The sequence below is a fragment of the Alligator mississippiensis genome, chromosome 5, assembly GCF_030867095.1.
Source record: "Alligator mississippiensis isolate rAllMis1 chromosome 5, rAllMis1, whole genome shotgun sequence".
Taxonomy (NCBI): Eukaryota; Metazoa; Chordata; order Crocodylia; family Alligatoridae; genus Alligator; species Alligator mississippiensis.
Genome location: NC_081828.1, coordinates 214,012,960 through 214,032,782, shown reverse-complemented (window position 1 = coordinate 214,032,782; position 19,823 = coordinate 214,012,960). Strand labels below are relative to the sequence as shown.

The 19,823-nt window shown below is 48.2% G+C and overlaps 1 protein-coding gene across 5 annotated transcripts in view; it reads left to right on the top strand.

The window, feature by feature from the left end:
- GJC2 (gap junction protein gamma 2) overlaps positions 1-11,126 on the top strand; it is a 71,105-nt gene extending 59,979 nt beyond the window's left edge. For all 5 annotated transcript variants that reach the window (XM_019480695.2, XM_006274662.4, XM_014602756.3 and 2 more), the window contains exon 2: positions 4,885-11,126. In XM_019480695.2, coding sequence (XP_019336240.1) covers positions 4,905-6,155 — 1,251 coding nt within the window. In that variant the 5' untranslated portion in view covers positions 4,885-4,904 and the 3' untranslated portion in view covers positions 6,156-11,126. The remainder of the gene's footprint in view (positions 1-4,884) is intronic.
- The last annotated feature ends 8,697 nt before the right edge of the window (positions 11,127-19,823 follow it).

Sequence of the window (19,823 nt, the reverse complement as noted above, 5' to 3'; positions counted from 1 at the left end):
GAAAATGTAGATGTAAAATAAAAATCCCACTGGATGTAACCCCACTCCTGCCGACTTCCAAGAGTGTAGGTGAAACTCTCATTGACTCTGGTGGAGCCCCACTGAGGCCTTAGCCAGTGAGACCCCAGGAAAGTATGAAACAAGAGTGTATGGCTATTGTGTGACAAGGTTCTTTGGGTAGATGTGAAGTTTAGGACTCTTTGGACATACATGAACATGGGGGACCAGACACAATGGCTGGAGAGCCCCTTCCTGTGGTCCTACAGTGGGCAAGGAGATGAAAGGGGGCCCTGCTGGAGTTCCACTGACCAGAACAGCAACATGCTTCCCATGTTATAATTGCCTGCCACCCCATGTATGTCCCCTCATAGAGGCTATCCGTGAAGCAGCAGCAATCTTCGGGGTGAGTTCAGTTGTTGGGTGGATGGGCAGGTCCAAACCGGGCCACAATCCTGCGTGGTACTGAGCAATGGCAGCTGCCGCTGGTTCGAATGCATGTTCCAGGTACTTGAGGTATCAGCTGTGAGCATGCAGGCGTCATCCCCAGGCCAAGCTCCAGAACATCCCTCCGCGACTTAAGATGCACAGAGGGCAGCTCGTTTGTGTTTGCAGCCAACTAGTGCAGAGGACACTGAATTCGGCCCTTCTTCTGGGCACCATTTCTTGGCTGATGTGTAGGCCATAAAAAACAGAGAAGCCTGGAGGAGAAACCAGGAAGAGGCTTTACAAACCAAGAAGTAAGTGTGTCTGTGTGAGCGCATCTACATGTGGGCATTTACTGTGCGTTAACTGAAATTACTGAGCGGTACAGACGCGCGTCTACATGTGCAAGCCCGTACTGTGCAGTCAATATGGTGATTTACGCCGACTTGAGCATAAATTTGATATCTGCATCTTGCAGGTATCAAATTCATGCCCAATTAGTTACTGCGTAGTAATGCACATGTAGACTCCTTGCTATGTAGTAACAGTGTGTGTGTGTGTGTGTGTGTGTGTGTGTGTGTGGACTGACTTGGGACTAATCTTAGTCCCAAGTCAGTTCACATATAGCATTAATGCACTTTTAACGCCTGCATGTGTAGATGCCAGCCTATTCCCATTTACTGTGCAGTAAATTTAAGCTGGTGTAAATGTACGTGTAGACATGCCCTGTGTGTACGATGTGTGCGTCCCTTCATGGCATCTGAGGAAATGAGCCTGGGTTCACGAAGACTCGTGCTCTCTCATATAGATCGTATTTAGTTCATCTATAAAGGTGCATATCTACCCTGACTTCAGACTCACATCTCTGTGTGTGCATATGCATGTGCACCTGCGACTGGAGAAAGGACACCCCCGCCTCCAAGAGATTAGCCCGTGGTTTTCAATCTCAGATAAAGCCCCGGCCCTGCAGGAGTCAGTGAACGCTCCGTCAATGGCTTTTGTACGGGCGCTGCTCGTTACATAACACCCGAGCTCTTTCCAGTACTGCATGGAGAGATATGATTAACATTTGCCACCTACACATCCACTCTTCCTTTTCCTTCCTGAGGGGAAAGCCTTGCAGACAGAGGGATGCCTTGTTTTGTCAGCATTTCTTCTTGAGTTTGTTTTAACAAGTGCATGCTACTCATTGGGGCTGGGATTTATTTCACTCCTGCTGCTTCCTGGGCCGGGTTCTGCGACAGCCGATGGCAAAACCCCTGCAGACAGATGTGACACAGCCAGGTTTAGTGTGTCTGAGCAGTGGGGATCTGCTTTAGCGTGTTAAAGTGCCTGAATCAGGCTGCAGACAAGCACCCAGCCTCTTGTCAGGACTTGCTGGAGAACAAGAGACACTGATGCACAGCTCCAGTCTTGGTACACAGAGCACACTTCTGTGAAAGGAAATCATTCAGCTGGAGTAAAAACAAGCCATCACATTTTGTCCCTGCTTTAAAAAAACAATCCATTGATTCACAAAATGTCACTGTTCAGAACCAGATTAACATGCCAGCTTTTTTTTGTCCTGACTGCACCTATAACTAGACCTGGAAATTCTTGCCTGGGCTGCTCCAGGCCGTGCGTGTGACTCCCTCCTCAAACTGCCATTGTGGAAAAGACCCTGGAGGTAGTGGAGCACTTCCCTTACATCGGTAGCCACATCGATGAGGAGATCCAGCATGACCTCCAGTCTGCAAGTCCCTCCTGTGGGAAGTTGCTTCATCGTCTTTTTATGGATCGCGATCTCCAAAAAGACACCGAGATCCAGATCTATAACTCGGTCATCATCCCCACTCTGCTCTACAGATGTGAAACGTGGGTAAACTATCACTGTCATCTCAAGAGCCTGAAGAGGTGTCACCGATGATGCCTCCAGAAAACCCTCTGCATCAAATGGGAAAATCCCCGTACAAACACCAGCATCCTTGCTGAAGCCACTGGGCACCTATACACATGACGGACCTCTTCTACGACGGGTGCTAATTAGCATGCGTCAGAGCAGACTCAATTAATCAAGTCCACTGTGCATGTGCTGGAGCGTGCTAATTAGCGCGCTCCAGCAGCCTCAGCATCACATGTATTCAGCACCCTTGGGTTTCAAAATGGCAGCGGGGATTTAACTAAAACTTGTCAAATAAGATTTAATTAAAGTGCTCCCTCCACCGTTTTGACACTGAATACATGTGACGCTGCACGCACTTTAATCAGAGTGACTTTCAGAGCCATTCTCGTTAAAGTGCCGCCTCCCTGTAGCATACATATAGACACCCACAGTCACCAGCATCGAGTTGGTGATCCTCAAGCACCAGTTTTGCTGCACTGGACATTGTGTGCGGATGCCTGGCTTTTCATTCCCAAACCAAGCGCTCTATTCTCAGCTTCGTTGTGGCCTGAGGTCTGGCGGTGGCCAGAAGAAATGCTTCAGGGACACATGGAAGGCAAGCATCAAGAAAACAGAAACCAACACCGAGAGCTGGGAGGAGCTGCTTGCTAACCAACTCCAATGGTGCTGCAACCTCAACCAGATAAAACGTCTTGCCCTTGAAGCAAAGAAGAGAGAGCAGAGGACGGACAGACCTGCAACTTGTGTGGACGGGTCTGTGGCTCAAGGATTGGACTCTTAAGTCACCTCAAGACCCATCAGTGAGCTGTGGCAGAGATCATCCTCGAACTGAGATTGCTGACAACGTGCTCTATAATAATTTGCAGGCACGAAAGGCATGTAAATGTAGTGCTGCATCTTCAGACCGGCTGTTAGCACCCACCGTGCAACCCATGGTTCTCGGTGAATGAGCCTCGGTTGTCAATGCTACACTAAGTTTTGACAGTCGTGGTGGTAGCGGGGCCACCGGTCTCTCCCCTGGCTGCCGCTAGAGGCGGACAAAGAGTCACATAGCTGCCTGACTCTCGTGTTATTTTCAAGGCAGGGAATAAAATGATTACTTACCTTGATCTGTGTCTGTGAATAATTGTGCCACCAACAAAAAGATTAAAGTCCGGCACTATTCACAAGCCAGCTAATGCTGGACTCAGAGCAGTGTGTTTGATAAATGCCTCCATCCTTATCTGTTGCTCTATTTTTTTAATTAAAGTGATTTGTATTTGATTTTAGCAGCTTTAAGTTTTGCTTTCCCCGCAAAAAAGAAATTAAAAAGCCTGATGGGACTGATCTCCCCCTGTTCTGTTTGCTTCTTGTGCCTATTTTCTTAGTTTGACAGCAAAATGTCCTTCAGGAACTAGAGCTCATTTCTGCCAGGGTCTGCACCCGCCGTGTCCCTCTGGTTAGAGCTGAGTATGTACCAGGTCAGTTCTCTGCGGTATTTTATTGCCTGTATCAGCTTGAAGGCAGGAGAGGGCAGCCCCTTGGACACTGATTTGGAGAATCACGAGCTTTTGTAGGCCACGGTCTGCTCACCTCGTGACCTGTTGGCATGTGCGAGCCAAATAGCGGAGGTTCATGATGAGTCCGTCTCTCAAGTGAGTTCAACATACATGAGCTTACAACTTCCTGACACCCAGGCGCCTTCCCATCTGCATTTGGTTCATCTGCATGGTCCTGATAACATGGCGGCAGTGATACTTAACCAGGGTGCCATGGTGCTCTGGGGTGCCAGGAGATCCTTTTAAAGGTGTTGGGCAATATTACTACTGTTAGGTGAGCAAACACCTACACGCGATTCACAAGATAAATGGAGAGACTCCAAATACAAATCCATAGTCAAACCCATCCCGAGCTGCTGTGGGCTTTCCGCATGCTTTGCAATGGAAGAATTGCTCTAGGATTTTTCTCTACTCAAAATGTGAGGGAAAGCTGAGAGCTGGCATTTTCTGCGGGGCTGCTTCAGGTCTAAACCGGTTGAAAACCACTGCAGCATCTTAACATAGGCCGCAAACTAGGGGGGGTTCAAAGCAAAAGGGGCTCGAAGCCTTAATAATGTCCCTTTAGCGTATGGTTTGTGTATGTAATGCATGTTTGCACGCATACACCACACGTGTGCATACACCATGTTGTGCATGCCCATTATCTCTCCGGTAAGCACTGTCATTGCTTCGTGTGTATGTGCCTGTCCACCGGGCTTTGCCTGCAAAGAACACCTAGCAAGATCAAGGCCTGAGCGAACATAACGCGCTTCCCCAACGTGTGCAGAGTCTGGACCTGATTTAGGAGCTCAAGTGTAGCGGGGTGAAGTAAGGGGAAGGGTCTCGAATGGCGTCAGTGCCTTGCAGTGTGCAAACAGCAGCGCTGTTTGCAGTGAGCGCCTAGGAGAAATGATGCTGATCTCTGGAATGAAATGATTTCCCTGTGACATCACCCCTTTGTCATCTAGTGCCACTCGTAACCTGAAGTGTGTTGCCATGACCAGTGAGTTTATATTAACTTGTGTGTTCTGTTTTCTTCCCCACCCCTTACTTTTCTGGCAGGTTATAACTGATTAGCCCATATGACCAACATGAGCTGGAGTTTCTTAACCCGTCTGCTAGAAGAAATTCACAATCACTCCACCTTCGTGGGGAAGGTCTGGCTCACGGTGCTCATTGTCTTCCGGATCGTCCTGACAGCTGTTGGGGGGGAGTCCATCTACTCCGATGAACAGAGCAAGTTCACGTGCAACACCAAGCAGCCGGGCTGTGACAACGTCTGCTACGATGCCTTTGCGCCGCTGTCACACGTCCGATTCTGGGTCTTTCAGATCATCATGATATCCACCCCATCCGTCATGTACCTGGGCTATGCCATCCACAGGATCGCTAGGTCCACGGAGGAGGAGAAGCGGTTTAGGGGGTTCAAAAAGAAGAAGAAGTTTGCTTTGAACTGGCAGGATGTCCGGAACTTGGAAGACCCCATGGAAGCAGATGAAGAGGAGCCCATGATCTCCGACAACACGGGGGAAAACAACGAGAAGGCCAAAGACAAGGAGAAGAGCAAGGAGCCGCAAAAGCACGACGGGAGGAGACGCATCCAGCAAGAAGGGCTGATGAAGATTTACGTCTTCCAGCTCCTTGCCAGAGCTTCATTTGAAGTCTGCTTCTTGATAGGGCAGTATCTTCTCTATGGCTTCGAGGTGGAAGCTTACTACGTCTGTAACCGAGCCCCTTGCCCTCACGCAGTGGACTGCTTTGTGTCCCGGCCGACGGAGAAAACCATCTTCCTCCTGGTGATGTACGTCGTGAGCTGCCTGTGCCTGTTGCTCAACATGTGCGAGATGTTCCACTTGGGGTTTGGGACCATTCGAGATGCCATTCGCAACCGAAAGATCAATAGCTTCAGGCAGCCCCCCTACAACTACTCCTACCCGAAGAACATCTCCTGCCCTCCTGAGTACAATCTGGTCGTGAAATCCGAGAAGTCTACCAAGATCCCCAACAGCCTGATGCCGCACGAGCAGAACTTGGCTAACGTTGCCCAGGAGCAGCAGTGCACGAGCCCGGACGAGAACATCCCGACCGATCTGTCCACCCTCCATAAACACTTGCGGGTGGCCCAGGAGCAATTAGACATAGCGTTCCAGAGCTATAACGCCCCGCAAGCCAACACGCAGCCCTCTAGGACCAGCAGCCCGACTTCGGGTGGGACTGTGGTGGAGCAGAACAGGGCCAACACCGCCCAGGAGAAACACGGCACAAAACCCAAAGCCAGTTCAGAGAAAGGCAGCTCTAGCAGCAAAGATGGAAAGACGTCTGTATGGATATAGTTAGGGGTTGGGCGTGATGCATTTAATGGGCAATGTAAGTAGGGGGTGTGGGTTTCTGCACCCCTGCCCCAGTATTGTCTTGAGTTGATTTTGCAGCACAATTTTATACACCGGTTGATGGAAATATTGTTAAGCGGTTCCAGACTGGTTTAATAATGTCTTCTAATGTGTTTAACAACAGACAGTTTCCTTCTTTTTCGGGGACTTTCCAGGGAGCTAAGCTTGAACGGTGCAACCCAGTGCACACTGCCTAGGTGTGGAAGTAAGAGCCTCTCTCCTGAAGCCGCTCGTGCTGGTTTCCAAGGCCATCTCACTGCAGGGTCTCCTCTTTAACAGGGACAGTTTCAGTGACAAGCAGGCTGGCTGGTGGAAATGGAGCTCCCCGGTCACTGAGAAGAAAGGTCTTGACTACACCAAGCAACTCACGTCCCGCATATGAAGCTATACGTACTGTACTTGTGTGCCGAGAAGTTTATTACTAAACGTTCTTACTCCAATTAATTTCTACTTCCTCCGTTAAATGGGGAAAAACCCTGATTGTTGCTTAAACTTTCACAACACGCTCTTATTACTAGTTTCCTGTCTGAATTCTTAAACATGTCAGCAAGGGGCCATTGGAAATGAATGCAGCAGAGATCACCGGTGCTGGGTCTAACTAGGCACCAAAGCAATATTATGACTTTCAGCAATGCAGGAACCATATTTAAAAAGAACGTATGAGATCCTGAGTGATTCAGTGTTAAGCTATTGTTTTATTCTTCTTTGCTTTTCATTTCAATGGTGAAGGAAAAGAAGATCAAATGCTACATAGCAGAAATGGATGATAAACGTGCATTGTAATGATGCTGAAGCATTTATTATAGATCGAGTGGGAAGTGTAATGGTTTATTGTTTTTAACCCTGCTGTTGCACATCATAAGAAAAAGTGCCTTTTAGAAACCAGGAAAACAAAATTCTAAATATCTGATGTCTTCAACTGTCAAATCTCGGTAGAGACCTGAAGATCAGTGTTGATAAATTTTGCTATCATGTGCTTTTTAAAATCAAAACTTTATAAATGGGTGCAGAGAAATGGACCTATGCATAGGGGTGTATGGTGTGTGTGTTCCCGTATATATAAGAAAATATATACAACCACACATGAACATGCATGTGTGATATGCATGTAAGGCAATATCAACCCCATGGTGATCTTTACACCGAAAATCAGACCATAATGGTGCCCTGTTGTCTTCCCATAGACATCTCCTGGCAAAACTCTAAGCCAGCTGGGTAATTGGCCTTGCTGCTTTTGCTCCACTTGAACCAGGCTGTGGATCTGGCTATTTGATTTTAGTGGGAACAGGACAGAGACTCTTCAGCAGAAGCTTGCACCATAGTCACAGGTGCAAGGCAAAGTGGCCTACACTGAGCCCTGCGCTGCTGCTTCCAGGCTCCGAGCTAGTTTGGGCATGTCTACACTACGCTGCAGTCACAGCAGTGGCACCAGTACAGACATCCCCTATGGACCAAATCCCCCTTTCCTCACACACGCAAGCAATTCCACTGCCCATGTCTGCACCAGGATATCGTGGCTAACATTTCTCACCAGTGATAGTCGCAGTGCAGGGTTAAGGCAGACGATGCAAGATGGTGCTTAAAAATAAGGGGGGGCCTGTTTGCAGATTGTATGATTTTGTCCTTCTGCCGTTGCTATCTCCAGTAAAACCGAACCCTGGGGTTAGCAAGTGGAAATGCGAGTCACAAAAAAAAAAAAATCCCAGTGCAAACACCACCGTCCATTGCAACGGGGCTGTTCGTGGCAGTGAGGCAAGAAGGTTTAGGACATAAGCACAACACAGCACCATCGAAGGAGGTTGCTTTTTCGGAAGTACTTGGGCAGTGTATTTTCCCATCCTGTGCCGGACGTACAAAACCGCATGGGCCGGGGCTATTGATATGATTTAGTTGTAGTGACGCACAGCAGAAAAGTGATCCTGGCCACAGGGTTATTGATCACCCTGAGTATTCGCGGACAAGCTGAAGAAAGAAACTGTGTCCTATAAATGCTCAAGGCAAGGCGTACATGATTGCCTCATCCTCTGAGCCTAGGCACTCTCCTCCACTCCTGCTGAAGGCACTGGCTTTGCAGGATGCACTTGGCACCTTTCAGGATCAAAGCCATATATTTGCACTGTGACAATAGCAGCATTAAAGCCCTGAAGGAGCAGGGAAGACAAGCGTACCCTTACCTTTTAAGCAAGTCCACGGCTCCATTAGTCAATGCACTGCCCATGCGTGCAAGGGCTGTGTTCACTTAGACCCTAGTGGCATGGTGACACAGTATCTGACATGACACAGTGTCACTTGTAATGATGGCAGGACAAGAGCTGGGTAAACTGAGTTGAAAGGCAACAGGTGAACCCCCAGAGAGAGCTGTGGTTGCAAATACTTGAATATTTGTTTTGCTCAGTGGCCTGCGAAGGAACTCAGGACTTGCCCCTGCTCCCACCAAAGCCATTAGTGAGACTCGAAGGAGCAGAAACTGGTCCCTTTATTTACGATGCTGCCTTTGACTGTGAGTGAGGAGGCCGTCACGCAATGCCAGGTCTGTCGGAAGAAATCCGCCTTCATTCACGTGAACTGCAGGACACGGAGGTTGGGTTTCACAGGGTGGTAAGCTTGCTCTTCCCACACGCACGTTTTAGCTGTGAGGCTTGCCTGATGTGCTTATCACATTCCTAACCCGGGTGGGAGGGCGAGGGTCGGGGTGGGAGAGGAGGGAGGAAAAACATATCCGTTTGCTCTTCATGTCTCGTTGCTCTGCATGTCATGGAGCAATTTGCCCTTCAGCATTGCATTCGGGTGTCTTCCCTAAGCCTGAAAGTCAAGAGGGGCGGTTTGGTAATGGTGGGCTGCCGTTCCAAAGCATATGTGCTCTGGCACCCTCCAGGCCCCTGGATTTGCGTGCTTAGTGCTGGGGCGCAGCCAGTCCTGCAGATGGGCAGTGGTTTACTCTCTCCAGCAGCCGTTTATCTTGCACATCTGTGTGGATCTCACTTGTTTATCCTTGGCCTCGTGTCCTCATGAGAAACTGCGTGTATTCAATGCGGTGACCCAAAAGGATGGAAACTCTGAATAGACTGATGGTTGGATGTGTGTGGGAGTCTTTTTTAATTCCTCAGAAAGGACTAGCAAGGCTGCAGCCCCATTTAAACTTGTCTTCCCAGGCTAGGCAGGAGGAATGGCGGCCCCGTGCTGCAGGGCAGAGGTGGTAATATGGCTATATCTCTGGAGGTAATAGCAACCCCTGCCAGGACCATGGGCATGTCCTTATCATATCCTGGAGCTGGTGTGGGCCTTGTGGTTCTCCCTCATCAGGGAGCACTATGGGCTGCGTCCTGGTTTGTTTTTTGCACCTAAATGGCATGTAATTGTATAAGGCAGGTTTAGATATCCAGGTTGTAGCTGGATTGGTCTAGAGGCAAAAGCATTCAGGACTTGTGGTAGAGGTAGTATCTTTTATTAGATCAACCAGATGTTTGCCAAAAAAATAAAAGAATCTTTTTTTTGAAAAAATCTAGTCGGTCTAATAAAAGATACCACCTCTACCATGAGTCCTGAATGCTTACGGCAGGTTTACTTTTCGTGAAGAGTGCGCGCCAGCTGCTGAAACTTCCTTAGCCTGACGAAGGGTTTTTGAACCTGAAAGCTTGCTTAAAAATTATTTTCCAACTATTTGAGTTGGTCTAATAAAAGATATCAGATTCACCCAAAGAACTTTGTCTGCCTGTGTCCTTAGACCAACACGGCTACACCCTACAACATTCCCAAATTGGGCATAAGCGCGTAAACCTAAGGCAGATTTAAGCACTTATGCCCAGTGTGGGAATGCCCTGCTTGCGTATCTGCCAGAAGCAGGGAGGTGGGGAAGAGGAGGAGGAGAGGAGAGCCGACAGTGTATGGTAACTGCACTATTCTGCCGTTCATGCTGTCTCGGGGCTCCGGTACAGCCTCCTCTGCTCCTCTCATCCCCTGGGCACAGTGCTAGGCAAAGAGCTATTTACCCCTGGCAACACTCCCAGGTAGTAAACGGTATAAAAGCACCTCTATGCCTCGGGGCTAAGTGACTTACCCAGAGCCACACGGAGGGTCTGTTGCAGAGACGGGGACAATTCGGGGCTCCTATGCTCAATCCACCAGACCACAGTGGCTCCAGGGCAGCTGTTCTCACCAGCCTAACCCATGCCCGGTACAGAGAGGCATTTTCTTCTACCAGACGATTATGCTGGGTAATATTTCCCCACCTTTGCAAAGAGATGTACAGGGTGAGAGACATCTCTCCAGAGATGCTGTACTTTCCAGCAACCTTTCCGGGTCACTACTGGGATGACCCATAGCTCAGAATTTCTCTAGCATTTGTAGGATCTTCCTGTCCCGGTCAGGTCCAGCCTGAAGGAGAGCAGTACAGGGACACGAATGTTCAAAGCACTTCAGTGAGCATCCTTCCTGAATGGTATCATTATGTGGCACGTGTATAATGCTTTGCTTCTTTTACTGGTGAGTGGTTTCAGACATAGCCTGGATGGGTTTAATTGCATAATGTAATTAATCTGAAATACTGAATATTTCACTAAACATACATCCGATAAAGTGCTCATCGTAATTCAGGGCCTGGAATGTCCCAAGTAGAAGCCAAATTACCTTTTTTGCTTGCATTCCATTCTTCTGGAAAATACTTGAACTTAACTAAAGGCCATAACAAGTCTGCATTGTTATAAAGTTTCTGGGGGGAGGTTTTTGTACTAACTGTATTTGTATTAGACACTTTCTGAGTCTGAAATTGAATCTGTAAATATTTTTCACTGTAAATGTTACATCGGGAATGTAGTTAGAAAGTTAAAAGAAAATTGTCAGGAAAATGCAGCTCCGGTTGGCTCTTCAGTTTCCAGTACTAATAAAATGGAATAAAACTTGCATTTTGTTACAACATGTAACGTGTGTGACGTCTTTCTATGGAAGGATAATCCTCAGCATGTTGGTAAAGGCAGAGTGCAAGGGCTTTTACACCTGTTTTAACTTGATATCTGACTATCTGGTTCTTTTGCTTGTGATCTCTGTCTGTGTTGTGCATCACTGCCTAGGACTCCTTCAGGCACTGAAATCACGTGGAACAAAGGGCTTCAATTTGCAAACATCCCTCTTGGGACACTGTACAGACATCCTGATTTTCCACAGGGCAAGTTCTCTGCATATTCTGAAATTAAGGCCTCTTCCAGTTCAGCACCCAAAAAATTGGTGCATGGAAATTGCTTTTGAAAAGTGATACCGCTGGACTGCTCTTTTGTGTAGTCTGAAATAATCATTTTCAGGCCATAGGAAAAAATACCATTGTAGTCTAGGCCAACTATTTTTGATTTCACGTAAAGATGACTTATAAAGGGGGAAGATAAGTGAGATAGTGAGATGACGACATTTTCCTTTCTCTTCATAAAAAAAAGTCTCTGTCTGTGTTTTACATTAGAAAGTCAGGTTTTGTCTACTCATTTTTCCCTTCCTGCCTCCCTGGACGGCCAAAGTCCACGAGAGGACAGGAGGTCCAAATGCAAACAGGATCTAACTAAATTAGTGGGGTAATTATTTCCACACAGGCTGCTTATAGCTGTTTTGCTTTTTTCCCCTGCAAGCATCTGTTTTAACTCAAATGCCCAGAACAGGGTTTGAGACGCACTGCTTTTGTTTAACCATTTTACCCTTTGGGCCCGTCCATAAAAGTGCTGCTCGTTCCATAGCCCAGATCCTGGAAAACTCAGTGCTCCCATACCAAACTATGCCCAGTTCTGCTGCTGATGGGAAAAGTCGAATGAAATACATTTTTAAAAATCCATTTTGTCTCCTTACATTTTTCCGACCAGCTGTCGCACTAACTTGCCCGTTTTTCCAAAGCCAATTAAAAAATTTAGCCACTAAGGAAAGTTTTCTAGACTCAAAAGAGAACAACAGCATGGCTGAAGAAGTGCACGTTAAATGCTCATTAGCTAGTGATGGAGGCTACAAAAATGCTGAGAAGGACAAAAACTCCACTGGCTAATAAAGCTCTCCAGGGTGTGTTGATGCAATTTTCAGTGAGCTGTCGTGGGTCTAGGAAGATGCTTTCCAACAGAGCTCAGCACTGGACAGAGTGAATTAGCCTGTGCAGAGCTCCTTGCTGCTGTGGTTAAATTGCTCCTGGTGAAAAATTTTTCTGGGCTCTCTCTCCACTGCACTGGAGTCTCCATTGCAGATGCATTAAATACATTAAAAGAAACAGCCTTCCATCAGGCCTTCACACTGTTGCTAGTAAATGGAAATTCACCTTTCCACGCCTCCAACAGAGCAGGAAAATCAAGCACTAGACGTTGAGCGATTCCAATTGCTCTTTCCCTTGGCTATTGTCACGGCTAGTTGCTTGCAGCTAATGCCCTGCTCGTCTTCCCTTTCAGAAGTCATTACTGGAACTTGCTGGAGCGAGGCACGCGTCCCTCATTGCCTGTTGCTCGGGCTACTCCAGCTCAGAGCAAGAAATGCAGCCAAGACAGGCACACTCCAAAATAAACTTTGCTCCTGTCATCTTTCAGACTAGCGCTGAAGGAGAAGCTGCTGCTCACGGACCGTGTGTTGCCGGCGCGAGAATCAGCAAGTGACCTCGGCCCCGCGCTTCAAGAAGGATGCGGACAGTTTGGAAAGAGTCCAGGGCAGAGCAGCAAAAATGGGGAGGGGCCTGGGAGACCAGATTCACCAGGAAAGCCTGAAAGAATTGGGTTTAGTCTCAAAAAGAGAAGACTGAGGGATGGATGGACTATATTCTTCAAATTCCTGAAGGGTGATTTTAGATGGGGATGGAGATGGACTTTTCTTTGCGTGGTGGTATGGGACAGGACTCATGCTGCAGCAAAGGAAATGTATAGTATAAAAAGTATAAAAAGAGGAAGCAAACACAGAATCCTAGAAAATGAGGGCTGGGAGGGAGCTCGGGAGGTCACATCCAGTCCAACCCCCTGCTCCAAGCAGGACCAGCCCCCAATCCATCATCCCAGCCATGCTGTGAACCTGGGGAAACAGACACAGCGGCTGTATTTCCTGCCTCTGGCACTCAGTCCAGACACCTAGGGACATCACGCAGCCAGCGGGGGATCTGAGGGTCGGCGTCCCCAAAGACCACCGCTGAGAAGCTTTCTGGACGCCTGTCAGGTTGTATTACAGAGAGGAAATCTGTCTGTCTGTCTGGGGGTGGTGAATAAAGACTGCCTGATACCAAATTGGACGAGTGGCCGTGGCAATCCTTAGGTCAATCCTAAAGAATTGTACTGGTAACACTTGGCAGGGGAGGTTTAGCGGGGGATGATCCTGTCTCGAGTAGAGGGCTGGACTGGATGACTTTGTGAGGCCCCTTCCAGGCCTCCTGTCCTATGATCCTGATTCCCACCAACTTTGCACTGCATAAGAGAAGGGGGAGGAGGGGATAACAAAAATAGCCTTTGATCTTCTGTATTCTGGGGGTGTTGGGGGTGAAGGCTGTATTCTTGGGAGGTGGACAATGGCTCCTTACTATTGTTTTTATTTCTATTACTATAGCACCTGGCACGGGCAAGGACTCAGTGCTAGGTGCTGTACAGCCACAGGATGAACCAGCTGCTTCTGTCTCAAAGAGTCTCAAAGCATAGGACTATTGCCAGCAGATGGACACATGTGGATAAGAGCATATAGAGATAACGGGACAATATTAGAAGGCACACTAAGACGTGCCAGGGGCTGGACTCTTGTCAAGAGGCTTTTATCGTCAGCATTGTGGCGGAGTGGAATCTAAAGGAGGGGTTTGAAGGACACAGTGACATGGTTTTGTGGATGTTTGCCGGGAGTTTCTCCCAAATATAAAGGGCAGCATGAAGAAAAGCATTGGGGTGTTCGGAAATCTAATAAATGATCAATAGAGACTGGCTTTGCGGGCTAATTAGAGGTGGGAGCTGACCTCTATAGTGCAGGAGCTGATAGGCAGTAAGAGAGGAGACTGGCAGCTGCTGTTTGATGGGTGGAGAAGGGGGAGCCTGCGAGCGGATGCAAAGGGAGAGCTGATGTCTTCAAAATGACAGGTAGGGACAATGACATTTGCAGTGTTTTAGGTGGCTATGAGCAGGGCAATAATGCATTTATCAAGGCCACAAAAATGGGTGTTGCAGGGAGACGGGAAATGTCCAGGCTCTGTGCAAAAGTTTGATCGATGTGGACAGCCAGGAATACCCACATCTTGGAGTTGTCACACAGACTACCTACAAGATCCCGATGTGCAAGGACCTAGAAAGAGGTCAGGTGACAGACAGGAGGGCAGTGGTGTCCACAGTAACCAAGAAAGTGGGTTTGTGGGGACATAAAGGAAGCGGATCAAAAGCCCTATTTTTTCCTAGACTGTGTGACAGCTGCTGGCATCCAGGAGGAGACGTCAGAGGCAAGCCAGGATTTCATCTGTCAGGAGAGAGATGTGGAGATGAGAAGCTGATCTATGTGTCACAGGGACAGAGGACTGGAAAGGACCTCCTGTATTGTCTGCTTAGTTGCATTTGTGTTTGTGGATGCTAAGATGGGAGGAGGGCAGAGAAGGGGACCAAGAGCACGGGCCCATAGATACGTTGTAGGAGGTAATGAGGAGGCTCCTTGACGAGCTGCAGTGAAGAAGCGATTGGAGGAGGAGGAGAACCAGGCAATGGGATAGTCCAAGCGAATGGAGGCCAGGAGTTCAGGAAGAAGAGCACAGCCAGCTGTGTCAGAGGCAACAGAGGAGGGTAAGGCTGCACTGCAGGCTTGGAGATTTGGTGCTTATCGGGGCAAAGGCCACCCAACGGTTAAGCAGTACCTCTACCCCCAATCCAGCCCTTACAGCCCTGAGCACCACTAAAGGTACTCGGCTGTTCCCTTCCCAGAGCTTTATTGGTTTCTGACTCTCTAGACTGTCCCTCCTGGCACTTCCTAGGAGTCTGCTTGTCCAGCCTGCTCTCACATTGGCATATTTATCTGAGTCTTCTCTGGACCCCTCCTAGGTGTCAGGCATTTATGCTTTGCATAATTAATAAGGTGGTAAATTCATCCTTGATGCAACTGCCTTCACTTCAGTGAACTGCACCAGTGCTGGATTTGGGCAGCTGTCTTAAAGAGATGCATACAAAGTGACAGGAGGCTGGAGGACACAGATAAGCCAGGGTAACTCTAAAATGGTACATCTTGTTCTTCCCCCGCACCAAGCTGAGTGAGATAACTGGACTTTACACTATCAGCATCATTAACATGGGTAGCTAACACTGCTGAATACTGTAGCTACTGGGGACTGTCAGACCTTTCTGTCCGTCATATATAGATATGCAGTGTGTAGTCTGCCCTCAGTTACAACACAGTAAATCGAAAATAACTCTGCAGACGGCAATTGTACTGTGGATTTATAGCCACGTATTTGAGAGTAGACTATGGCCATTAAACAGTCCAATCCAATTATAGACTGACTGTCTTCAGCTCTCTTTGAGAGCACTGGGGCTAAGCACTGCTGTTTTAAAAGAAGAGAGATGGAGTCTCAGCTTCTGTTTCATTGTCTGAGTCTCTCAGCAGAGACTGTGATCCGCAGACCTTTGGCCACGGGTGCCAGCTTTATTCTAGCTAAGCCCAGATGGTCCGATGGGATGAATGTGGCAGAGGCTGAGTTGTTATAGCCAAGAATCTGCCTGGCCAGTTTCTTCCCTGTGTCTATTCACCACCTGGGAATTCAGCTCAGTGACTGAGCCATGAAAATAGCCAATAGACTTTTCTTTACGGTTGTTGGCCTGGAAATTCAAGCTGAAAGGACTGAGATGTCCATTGGGTAGAAAAGAGCACAACACTGCACAACGCTGTATTGATGGCGTGAAGCGCAGAGGAACTGGCACAAACAGGCAGGGCAGATTTTGTCACCGCTGTAGAGGAGTGCGTTACCCTGCATTACTCTAATACTAGACGGAGGACTTGCGGAGTAAAGTGTTACCAGTCTGAGTACGAGTAACTGCACGCACCCTTGCAGGGGACTCCCAGTGTTCACACACACAGCTCTCTGCTGAGGTCTGGTTTTCCATGACCCCAGAACCGAGAACCTGGAGAAAAGGAAATAGGTCTTTCTTTCTTTTTAAGTCACCAATGCTGAAAACCTGAGGCATGAATCAGAAGTTGAAAAAAGAGTGCGGATGCTAAGCATTGACATGAGATCTGCAAACCAGGAAAGAGGCACTCTTCCGTCATTCCCGGCCAAGCACACGGGACTGTCGGAGCAATGATGGATGACAAAGGCCACTGGAGCAAGTAGCCCAGGCATTTGGATAAATCAAATGCAATCAGTTTGTTCTGCTGAAAAATCTAGCCTGCTGGTGAGCGGTAACTGCTGTACTAGTTTTCGGGTGGCCAAGGCAGGTTATGCAGAAGAACAATAGCTTGGAAAACTGTCAGCACAAATTTGTTCCCTATTAGTGCAGGTCAAAGCCGGTGTAACGTCATCAAAAGTGACGTGGAGTTACGCAGGGCTGTTACGAGGGGAGAGAAGGGAAGCCAGCGTGGAGAACGTTGCAAGATGCATTCTCCGCTATGCTTCAGCCACTTTCATCAGCTTCAACCGTTGGAGTTACATCAGGAATAACACTGGCCCTTTGTGACTAAGGGTTGACAGAGCATGCTTTCTGCTTACCCAGCGTATGGAGCCACGACACAGAAACTCCATCTTGTGACCCTTTCAGGAGTGCTCTTAGCCCTAGTGAACATAGTGGGCCTAAAAGGGCCACGTTCTGTTTTAACTCTACTGGTGTAAACCCAGAATAACCCAGCAGCCTCCAGCAGCATTACTTTGCATTCATGGCTGTGTAACTGAGGTCAGAATCTGTCTCTCAGCCCCATTGTTTTTCAAGAGGTTATTTTAAGGCCCAGTTCCAGGGCTGCTGAAGTTATCTGTGCCTCTGGGTATGGGAGAGTCACAACCAGACCCCTCCTCCCCAAGAAACAAAATATATGCCGCAGTTCATGTGGATCCTGCAGGTAAATTGAATTTCCCTTTTGAAAGGCCACAAGGGAGCAGCAGAAACATTCCTCGTGCTCCTTTCACTGGCTGCCAGGCGAGTGTGTGCTGAAAGGAAAAATGGGGAGAAATGGATCAAAGCTGCAAAAATCGAAAAACAAAAAACCAGCAAAACCAGGGAACCAAATAAAGCACAGAAATAAGGCTGCCTCATGCAGGACTTCTGCTTTCTCTGTCTAAATGGGATTTGTTTCTGTCAGTGCTTTTTCCTAAGGAAAAGCCTTCGGAAGATGTAATCAGGACTCGTAATAGAGGTGATATCTTTTATTAGACCAACAAGATTTTTGCAAAAAAATGCAAAAAAATTGCAAGCTGTTGGGCACGAACACCCTTCATCAGGCATTGGAGAAATGACTGTGCTACGTTCTAAAGATGTAGCATTCAGGTAGGAGCTATGGTACAGTAACCCAGGCCTATAGATGTGCCTGGCCATTATGTGAGAGCTGGCAAAAGAAACTCCCCACACCTCAGCAGTGACGTGTTTTCGATCAGGACATTGTCCATCCACTAGAAGTTGCCAGGTAGGCCATGGTGCCTGGTACACAAGAGACAAAGCTGAAACTCAAGTGGCGTGTGGCTTTTTTGGCACCCCCTTTCCAATGAGCATCAAACCCAGAAATGAAGTGATCGCACCAGAAACCTCTCTGCAGGGTTTGAAATAAAGGCTAGTCTCCATTCTTAGAAAGAGAGACTGCTCATTTGCATTTCAAGACGTGCAAGGGGGACAAAATGATGCTGGTTGTTATGGGGTGAACCTGAGCCACGCATTTCCAAATGCAAGCAAGAGTAACACTCTGGGCAGCATCAGCATCTCCTGTGCCATGAGCAAAAAGCACCAGGTCTGCGGTTAGGCCTCAAGACATCCCAGAGCACCATCATTCCCTTTTGAAAAAATGGAGAAAGCGGGACTCAGTCTGCACTACAAAATGTGACTTGCTTTGCTGTGTTAGAGGCATGAAAAGATCACACTCCATCAACTGACATGGCTCTGTTGATAGCCTCCCGCTCCCTCTGGATGCCGATAAAAAAGGGCTCTGATGGCAGAACTGCTGTTGGCTGAGGAGGTGGTGAAGAGAGGCTGTGCCCATGTGGGACTCTCTCATTATAACCATGCTATGGGGCAGCAGCCCCATAATATAGACAAGCCTTTAGTCCTAGGAACGTGCTGCAACTTGCTTCAGGTTATATAGGAAAAGCTCATGGTCCCCAGGGTGTGCTTGACCTAGAAGAACATTGGTCCTGTCTTCTTCCCCCTGGCCCTCATGTCCACCGCTAGCATTTCCACTGGTTCAAGGCCTGCTAACAGATGCTCATAACACAGAAAAACACATCTGTCTGTCTGTCCAAGGTCACGTAAGATCGCATCCGCAGACTGTTTTTATTTCTCCTCGGTGCCGGCCCTTTCTGTTTATGCAGCTGCTGAACAAGTGTCCCCTCTCAGCTGGCACCACCCCACACAGCCACCAGAAATAAAAGCAGGAGGATGCTGCCAGGGAGACTATGTGCTCTTCCAAAGCAGGTGAGGTAAGTGCTTTGGCTCCTGTCCAAGCCCAGCTATTAAAATGGGAGTTACAACCGTTACTACTACAGATCTGCTCCAACTGGACAAGCTGTGTGCCGGGCTGGCTCTGTAATGCTGCCTCTGCCGGCAAACCAGTGGAGAATCTCACCCCTGTGCAGAGTGCCAATGTGAGGACCAGCTATTATCTAAGTGCAATGGTCGCTCTGCTCCCAGGACCTGTGGGACGAGCCCATTTTATGTCTCTCCATTTAGACGTGCCTAGGTGATGTGCTGGCTATCTGCGCTGGGGTAAATTTTACCCCCCATGGCCACTGCAGCCATGAGATACTTCCCATCAGATCCATAGTGTCCTGTGTGAGGCTGCTGTGATGGAACTGTAAATGCTGGTTAAACTTTCATTTTCTGACCCAGGCAATTTATAATTAAGCCCACTGAGTTTATGGCACAGCCATCCACCTGAAAGCTGGGACATGCAGAGGGTAGCTGGCGTACCCTCCAGGTCCTCAAAGATACCAAAGGGCTAAGGGTGCCCTCATACCTCTGAGGATCCACACCTTGGCCCTTATCCAGCTGGCTATGACTAGCTGTTGAACCTGAACAAGGTGTGAAGCATCTTCTGTTTGGTGTCCCCTGCAGGGCCAAAGGCAGCTTTAAGGCAGCATGGTCTGGACTGGAAGTCAGGAAATCTGGAGTCTGTTCTTGCCTCTGCCAATGGCTTGCTGGGTGATCTTTGGAAAGTTACTTCTCTGTCTTACTGCCATTTCCCTCCTTGCATTAGCGCCGATGTTGCTTGAGGATCGGACAATTTGAGATGAGACAGTTACCAAAGTAGTGGACAAACAAAGAGACTGTGTGCTCTGTGTTGCTACCCTGGGGAGACAGGAGCAACCTAGGAATTCTTGTTTGAGCAACGGGGGCTCCAGAAACTAACACCCCACATGCCCAGCAGAGGATCTGAGGCCGCGATACCACCAAAGGTCGCTGTTGTAATGTCTGAAGGACCCACTTGCCAGGTTGTATTACAGGGAGGAAACTTGTAATAAAGCATAGGGAT